Genomic DNA, 9,851 nt, shown 5'->3' on the forward strand with positions numbered 1-9,851 from the left:
TCCATCACCAAACCATGCCCAGGAGACAAAGTAAACAACAGAATTAAACTAATTACCAATCAACCAACAATGTATAAAGATCAGGAAGGGTACTGTCATCCTACCATGCCCATGGAACAATGATGAACAACAGGGCTTCCTGACTTCATAACATAAAAAAAAGGGAAAAGAAATACTCAAAGCCATTGCAAACCCATTGTAATTTCAGTCACAACAGACCATTAAAGACTAAGAAAAATATTCCTTTAATAATCAACTAAAATCACATTCATTTTATGAATTTTAAATTATAGGCACAAAATATAATCTCCCATCTCGCTACAGGCTTCACCTCTTAGCCTTAGTTAAGAGGTTCAGCCACACACAGGCATGATGCGGCTGGATCCCTTAAACAAAGTAAAATAAAATAAAAGGAAAAAGAAATAAATAGAAAAAAAAATAGAAAAGAACAAGAAGGAAAGAGAAGAACAGATATCACTTCCTCCAGCCTCACGTCCAGCAGCCAAAATCTTCTCTTTTTCTTCCTTGCTCACAGCTCCACTCGTCCAAGATTTGGATCCCGGTTGATCGATCCCCCTCTCCCTCTTTCTTCTCTCTCTTTATAGGTGCCAGGGGCCGTGCAGGAGAGGCCTGGCTAGATTGCGAAATCATTCGTGGCAGATTCCTCGCGGAACTCTGCTTCTGCGCCAGGAAACGCTTAGCTGATTGCGTTTGGACTTAATTTGAGAGGAGGAGTCTTCCCCCCTTTGAAATCTGCCAGCGTGGTGAGTGTAAGCACCCCTTGTATGATCAAATGGACGGTTTGGATCGCTGATCCGTTCACGGACGGTGGCCCGCAACTTCCCGCAACTTCCGGTTTTCCCGGACGCGCGTAAGGCTTACGCGGACGCGCTGACATGTTCGGTGGGACCATGGCGATGTTTCTGATGAAATCCACCCCGTCCATCAGATTCCTCTCGATTTTTCGATTAGAATGGGCTGATTTTTGTCGAGTTTTGGCGTGGTCCACAGATGTTTTTCTTCCACCGTTCATCTTACGTTTGAACAGCTGAAATCATCTCTCCATTGTCTTCTGGAATTCCGCCTCCTAGGCGATGGTTACGCCTATACTCTGGAGTGAATGATCGGTCCGGATTTAACATCTGGAGAGCGAGTGGGGCCCACTGTTGAAAAACGGACGGACAGCGTCCGTCCGCTGTTACTGCAGAAGAAGAAGACGGGTCAGCGTCGGGTTGACCAGACCAGCTGGTCCGGTGCAGCTCACGTGCGTGTGCACTATATGCATGTCCAACTCGTTTGGAGTCCATGATGATGGATCCAGGAAATCTGCTTTGTTCATCCGTCTTGTCTCCTCAGATAATGGGTTGAGACCAAATTTTAAGCATATCCAGATCTCAGGTGGGCCCAAAATCAATGGTTTATGGGCTGATCTGAGCGTTGGGCCACTTCCAGAGGGATCCAATGGCTGAATTTTGACGTGTACGGTTTTTTTTGGTCCTCGAGCCATGAATAAAGTTTTGAGCCGAACAGATGATGGAAACCCAGTGATCTTGCATTCTGACTGACTTTCAGGCCGCTTGAGCTTCAGTTTCTTGATTTTCGCGGATCCCTGGCGTGTAATTCCGTCGATCTTGGTCTCCTGGGGTCCATCACTTGCCTTGGTGATTCTAGAGTGTTAAATCCATGCTTTTAGTACCCTTTTCCAGTCCAGGCTCGTAAATACGCCCTGCATCACAAACATGATTAAATCAGCCATTAAACGAAATTATGCTTGTAGATCCAAGTAATAACCGGGGTCTAATATGCAATATTTGACCCTCAACACTGGCACAGACCTATGGCCCGATCATGAATGTCCAACTCGGCAGAAAGCTTTGCGTTGTAATCAGCTCACCTGGCCTTGCCAAAGAAGTGCTTAAAGACCATGACGTCACGTTTGCCAACCGTGACACCACTGCCGCCGCGCTAGCCATCTCGCACGGGGTTTCGAACGTTGCGTTCAACTCCTATGGACCCGAATGGCGCATGCTACGGAAGGTGGCAGCACAAGAGATGATGAGCAGTGCCGCGCTTGATTCGTACTATAAGCTGCGCCGGCAGGAAGTTCGAAAGACGGTGAGAGATTTATATGCAAAGGTAGGCACACGGATCAACATCGCCAATACGAATTTTCAGACAAATCTTAATGTGGTGACAAGCATGTTGTGGGGTGGGTCTCTCGATGGGGACCGTAGACGTGCCGTGATGGTCGAGTTTGAGCAAGTGATCCAGCAACTCGTAGAGCTGTTAAGCATTCCCAATGTATCGGATCTTTTCCCAGTTGTCGCTTGGCTAGATTTACAGGGCGTGGTCCGACGGATGAAAATGCTCTCAGAGTGGTCAGATCGGATCTTCGACTCAGTCATTGATCAACGGACCAGATTGAGTGGAGTGGAAGTGAAGGGTAAGAGCAAGGATTTCTTGCAGTTGCTTTTGCAGCTTAAGGATGCAGAAGACCCGAAAACGCCACTAACCCTTGATCACGTAAAGGCCGTACTCTTGGTATGTATCACTACTTGAGTTTCGCTTGTCTCCCAATAGAAGCTTTGATACTCTTGTAGAGTGTGATGGATGATATGGGGGCACTTAAAAATTACTCTAAATTTGCATAATGCTGGCACTCAGAAACTGTATATATGGTCCATTAACCCAAACGGAGTAAATTGAGAAACCAGTTTCTCTAAGTCACGATAAAATTAAAAAAGCAGAAAATAGTATTGTTTAAAAAACATGACTTGTTTGTTGAAACATGGCTAATGGATCTTTTCAAATTTTAAGGGCTCAATAGATATCCACTGGTCTAATAGTTAAATAATAGAATAAACATAATTTTTATTTTTATTTTATTAAAATCTGTATTTTTTTAATATATATTTGAAAACAAAAAAGTATTACACAACATAGTTAAAAATGAATATTAAAATAATATTTACAATAATAAGTTGAATAGTTACAAATACATTTAAAAAAGTACATCCATCCAACTCCTATTCATCCCTGCTCTGAATACAAATGAGACAAATCTTGTTTGAACATTTTCTCCATCTAAGCATTGCATAAGCAGTGGCCCCACGTGCTAATAGGATCAGGAGATTTATCTCCATTCTTTGAAAATTGTATACATTTAAACGGGGAGCTTTTGATAGATCCGAACGGTATAAGGTTATGATGATGCATCTAAATTAGTAAACCTAATCCAAAGAGTCAAGCAATGTTTAAGTTCCTGTGTACCATCCATCACACTTTGTTCAAAGATTTTTCTCTTAAACAAATGCTTAATTGACTATTGAATTGGTGGACATTTAATGGATGGTCCAAAAAAAAAATATGGAATGGTCACATTTCAACCAACAAGTGCCCGTGAAGCAATAGTTAGTATTGCTCAATCATTCTAATTTTAGTGTAACTCTGTGGCAGTTGGTTTCACAATTTTGGTCGGTTTAGTCTTTCTTGTACAATTTCTGAAAGCCTGCATATCAAGCATCATATTTTGCCGGGCTGATACTCGACTCCAGCTTTGTGGTGACCCGATACCATGTGGCTTTAGCTCGGTGGTGTTGGGGCGTCCAAAGATTAGATGGGGCCATTTAGGGAGCGGATTAGTGGGTGTTACTCTTACCGTGCGGTCCACCTTGATGATATGCTGTATATCCACACTGTCCATCTGTTTCTCCAGCCCATTTAAGAATGGGATCCCAGAAATTAAGTAGAACCAAATCTCTGGTGTCACCACAGGAAACATTGGTGATTGAGTGTTTTACCATTAAAAGTTCCAAAGGGCCTGTCATAAGGTTTTGGTAATATTTATTTGCCATCCAACCTATTTATAATATCAAGAAGATCTGGACAAAGGGAAAATACAAGGATCAGCTTGATCTAAAACTTTTGTGGCACACAAAAAGTTTTTAATGGTCATTCATTGCTATTGCTATTGATATGGTTCACCTGAGATTTGGATCTTCTTTAGGCTTGCAATCACACCCTAAAATGAGATAGTAAAACAGATGGACAGCATGGATATATAATAATAATAATAATAATAATAATAAACAAAAACACATCAAGGTGGGCTATACTGTTAGGGTAAAACCTACTAAATGTTACCCGGATAACAGCTCATCCACTCCGGCAATATAGAGCATGTTTGAAAGGGACACAGATTGAGAGTATTCCATAGGCTTCACTATGATATATGTATTTTGTCCATGCCATCCATCCATTTTTTTCAGATCACTTTAGGGCATGATCCCAAAAATAAGGCAGATTCTAATCTCACGTGGACCACACCATAAGAAAACTGTGGTGGTTGAATGCTCACCATTAAAAACTTCCTAGGCCCATTATAATGTTTATTTGCCATCCAACCTATTGATGCTCCACAACTGGGAAGACACAAATAACAGTTTCATCTAAAACTTATGTGGTCCCCAAGAAGTTTTTAATAGTAGGCATTCGTTCACCACTGTTTGCAGTGATGTGGTCCACATGAGATTTGATTCCGCTTTATTTTTTTGGCTCATGCCCTGAAATGGTTGGGAAAAATGGATGGACTTATCTATAAAATACATACATCATTTCATTCTGGAGCCAACAGAGCACCAGCGTCAGTAGGAAATCCACGTCCATTTGAAAGCTGTTGGGTCCAGTCGGGATACACAACTGGGCCCATCTCTGACAGCACCACAAGCCCCAATCAAATCCTGCCACCGCTCAACACTGATGTTGGGTTACCACGCAAGATGCATAGGGGATTGGGTGGTGACCCCAACACCACTCAACTTGGTTGCCTTAGCGCTGTGTAGGGCTGAAAGTTGGTTGGGTTGAACCCAACCGACCCGACATTGGGTTGGGCTTGGGCAGGACGTATTGGGTTTGGTCTCGGGCTTGGGCCATAGAAACACCAACCCAATAAAACTTGGGTTGGGCTCCGATTGAGGTCTCGGGTTGCCCGACCCAACCCGAACCCGCTCAATTTATAAGTTCCTTAGAAATTAATTATAATTGAGTGCAAATTGTTTGTGTTGAAGGCACATGAAATTCCAATGCCGTCGGGTTTCATTGGTCCATATCATTTTTGATGACTCAAGCTAACAAGATATGCCAGATTTCTCTCTTGTTTAGAAAAAAAAATGAACTTCTTTACAATAAATAACTAGATATATAATTAATAAAATGATAAGTATAAAAAATAAGATATGTATTGAAAATATAATAGACTGATGTAATAATGAAAATATTAACATATATCTACCAAGCCAACCTGACCGAGCCCGCTTGGGTCTGGCTTGGGTTGAGAATTCCCAACCCAAGGTTGGGTTAAGTTGGGTTAGGGTTGAGGTATAGGAACCTTGGATTGGGCTAGGGTTGAGCACCAACCCATCCCTATCCGCCCAACTTTCAGCCCTAGCGTTGTGGTGCCCACAGTGATGTATGCATTTTATCCATGCTTAATTTCTATCCATTTTTGCCGGCTAATTTTAGGGCATGGCCCCAAAAAGATCATAGCACACAAAACAGTGGTGATTGAACGCCCACCATTAAAACATTTTGGGGCTATAAAATTTTTGGATCAAACTGGTATTTTTGTTTTCCCTTCATGAGGTGTGTGTGCTATTATCAATCAGTTGGATGGAAAATATCATTACGGTGGGCCCTAGGATGGTTTCTACAGTGGGTGCCATTATCCCTACTGGCCATACTTTAGGTGGTCAATTCCCTAAAAACATGGACTGGATAAATCCTTTCCTTAAAGTTTAAGGAAGGGGATAGCGTACTGAGTAAATTCTGTGGGGTCCACCATTATTTATTTATTTTATCCACTCCGTTCATCAATTATAACAGATAATTTTAGGGCCTGAGCCCAAAAAGAAAGCATATCCAAATCACAAGTGGACCACACCACAGGAAAAAGTTTGATTGAACCTGTACCATTGAGAAATTCTTGGTGGCCACGGAAGTTTTGGATCAAACTGATGTTTGTGGTTTCTCTTCATCCATATCTTTTTTATATTATGAATAGGTTGGATGACAAATAAACATTACTGTGGGCCTTAGGAAGGCTTCAACGGTGGAAATCATTATTCTACACTGTTTCCTGTGGCATGGTCCACTTGACCTTTAGATTTATTTCAAGTTTGAGATCAACCCCGAAAATTAGTAGGAAAAATGGATGGCCGGTGTGGAAAAACCATATACATTCATAGTGGCCGTAACAGAGTTTACTCAGTACGATAAAAGCGTACTGAGTAACTCAGTACGCAATCCGATTTCAAAGTTTAATGAACACGTGTTTATTGGTTGTGTTCCATTAACTTTTTTTAATTTTTTTTTAACCATTCATTTCATATCCACAAATTCTAATAGGTTGGAATAGGTCCATAAATACTTTTAAGATGCCATATGGCATGCATTGATTAGTGCTCTATCTTACCACGGTTCAACAGATCAACTGTATCATTATTCAGGATAATGCAAGAATATCCAAGGAAATTGATGACGTGATTGGCATTATACTACAGCTATGGTGCCTCGAAGCGACTATTTAATCTTTTTAACAGTCCATTTGATAGCTACATTTCTTACTGCATGAATTGCATCAACAGGACATAGTGACAGGGGCAACAGACACGACTTCAACCACAGTAGAGTGGGCCATGACCAAGTTGATTGAAAATCCAGAAATAATGAGGAAAGTTCAAGAGGAATTAGATCAAGTGGTGGGGATGAGTGACACAGTCGAAGAATCCCATTTGCCGAAACTGCATTACTTGCGTGCAGTCATTAAGGAGACGATGCGTTTATACCCACCAGTTCCGTTCTTGGTTCCCCGAACCCCAAGCCAACCGTGCATCGTGGGTGGTTATATGGTCCCCATGGGAGCCAGAGTTATGGTGAATGCATGGGCCATACAGAGGGACCCTGAGGTTTGGGACAACCCTTTCGAGTTTCGGCCTGAGAGGTTCTTATCCACTTCAAGCAGGTTCGATTGGTATGGAAATGATTTTCGTTACATCCCATTTGGGTCAGGTCGGAGGGTCTGCGTAGGGATTCCCATGGCAGAGAGGATGTTAATGTTTGTTCTAGCAGAGATGTTGCACTCGTTCGATTGGCAATTGCCCGAGGGGACAAAGCTCGATTTAACAGAGAAGTTTGGAATCGTTTTGAAAAAGACCATACCGCTCGTTGTCATTACCACACCCAGATTATCGAACCCAAACCTCTATGCTTGAGGGATAGTATCTCGATATACGCTCTGATTGCATTTGTGAGCCAGTTCCCCTATTAGATAGGGAATCAGCAAACTTGTTGCCTTCTCTAAATAAATGAACAAATAAGGAAAGTGATTTACAAGCATATTTCAGAAGCTCTCTTCACCGATGCTATAAGTGTCATATCGAAAGAAATTGTATTTTAGGATGTTAAGTTGGAATATGTATGTGTTTATTATCCAAGTATGCATGTAATGTTTTCCTAAGCTATATAGTAATGTGTTAAGTGTTAGCATTTGTTATGTTGTTGCCTTGTCTACTTAGTTTTATATTGTTTTGTGTTTGAATAGTGGCATGAGATAATTGTTCCTGTCAATGGGATTTTGCGTCCCTGAATATGGCATATTAGCCATCAGATGGGAGTTTGGGGCTGATTACTTATGAGGTGGGGTTTGCATATGGTCATCCTTAAGAAGGGAGTACCTTATCCATCGATATGATTCGCATGTACTGATCCAAGATAGCACATATTGTGCGTGTATGCTGCTTGTGGTGTATGCAACATGTGGTACTAGCAAGCCCTCTAGGAACGAAAATATCTTCTTTTTCCCTTTTTTTTTTCTTCCTTTGAGATGATCATGAGCTATAAACGACGCCTCAACTAAATGATACATCTGAATCGGCAAGTAACAGGGCAGTGGACAATTGACTTTTCAGGGGCTTTTTATAAATATGAGATGATTAGCAAAGCAAAGGGACCAAAAGGATGTATGGGTTAAAATAGTTGGATTTAAATTTATTTTTTAAAAAAAAAAAAAAAAGAGCCTATGGAGGCCTTGTCAAATTTATTCAAAAGACCTGTGGGAATGCCTGGACCAAGACCCAAACTGTGGGGCCCAATGTGTTGTCTGTATGAGATCCAATTCGTACATTAGTCGCAGCTCCTCAACTTCACCGTACATATAAAAACAATTCAAGATCAATGACTCTAGTGAGCCCCAACATGGAGGAAAAATGTAAAATCACTCATAAAACCTTTAATCACACACATGTGACCCACTCAGTTTTGGATCAGGATGATTCTTGAAGGATGCCTCCATAAGGGCCCGGTCAATGGGGTGGATGGAATGTACACTTCATGTTGGGTCTCACACACACAAGCAATCCTATGGTTGGCATCTGTCCCTATTGTTTGGTGTGGTTTGGACCACCACACAATCAATCATATGGTTGGTATCTGTCCCTATGGTTTAGTGTGGTTTGGACCTGCTTAGTCAGGCCCATTGTCCACCCTATGCTGAAGGGACACCTTGAGGATTTTACCCTTAAAAGGGTAGAAAAAATAAAAATAAAAAAGGCATAATCTCTCCCTAGTCGCTAACGGAGGAGATCAATCGTGGTTTCAATTCCAGAAACTAGAGGGCGTTGCTTACAGTTGTTGTAAACAAGAAGGGGGTACCTACAATTGTCCTAATGATTCATACAGAACCATATAGCCCTGCTCGTTAGAACAGTATTCTACCAGAAAAACTCTGACCCTTTTACTGAGTATGAGTGGTTTTCTACAACGATGTGTAGAAAATTAAGTTAACATGATTATCAAGTAAATCACACGTGTGTAAAATAAAGAAATGGTAAGAGAATTTGAAAAGGAATTTCTCTAATCGTCCAAATTCATTCCACGTGTACATTATTATGATCAGAAAGCTAGGTTTTAAGATTGATATCTATTCGGTAGGGACATGTCATGTGTGTTCTTGTTCTGTTGAGTGTGGTGAGCCAATAAGTCTATTTCGTACATGGTCTTATGTAGGATTATTTCAGGAGAGGACGGGAAGGATTGGAATTATGGTACATGTTCTTAAGTGGGATTATTTCAGGAGAGGACGGAAGCTGGGATGAAATTACATTTGGTCCCACGTGGGATTTTCAGTAAATTTTGAAATTCACTATACATGTGGGCACCACATTGATGCATGTGTTTTATCCACGCCATCCATCCATATATGCCCTTTACACGTGACATTCTAATTATATACATGTAAATATTAGGTGTGAATTTGGTCAGTTGATTATGGCCAAATGCCATGGTATTTCCTGACATGCAATCATTGTGTTATAAGGGTGTTACTTTCATCTAATGTAATTCCATACCATTTAATCCCAAGGACCAAAACGACCCTTGTTGTGATGTAAAGTTGTTAGGTTAAGCATGTGGTCAACCATGGCTATATCTAAAATTGACAACTGGCCAAATCAAATTCCACTACATCATCCCAACACCACTGAGCTTGGAGTTGTCATTCTCATGGTGTACCGTGTTGTCACGTCTAAAGAAATAAGATTTTATAATAATCAGATGGGCCAAAATATAAAATAAATGAATGATAAGATGAAATTGACAAGCAACCTAATTCAATGTGCATTTGTGATACACCTCATGACTAGATCCGTAGATCCGCCTTGTTCCTGGATTTTTGGGCAAGATTGCTGTTTGGGCCCACCGTACCAGTACCTATGGGCCATCTAGGCCATCTAGACTACTTAAATTATTAATATTTACTACCAATATTTGCAGAGAGATGTACCATACGCTACAGTGAT

General features: G+C 41.1%; 1 protein-coding gene across 1 annotated transcript; it reads left to right on the forward strand.

The window, feature by feature from the left end:
- Positions 1-1,815: 1,815 nt before the first annotated feature.
- LOC131232285 (flavonoid 3'-monooxygenase CYP75B137-like) lies at positions 1,816-7,513 on the forward strand (the record flags this gene model as incomplete). The annotated part of the gene is made up of 2 exons (XM_058228526.1): positions 1,816-2,541; positions 6,642-7,513. Coding segments are annotated over 2 exons (1,353 nt in total), but the record flags the coding sequence as incomplete, so codon positions are not given.
- Positions 7,514-9,851: the final 2,338 nt, after the last annotated feature.

The sequence above is a fragment of the Magnolia sinica genome, chromosome 18 (genome assembly GCF_029962835.1).
Source record: "Magnolia sinica isolate HGM2019 chromosome 18, MsV1, whole genome shotgun sequence".
NCBI lineage: Eukaryota > Viridiplantae > Streptophyta > Magnoliopsida > Magnoliales > Magnoliaceae > Magnolia > Magnolia sinica.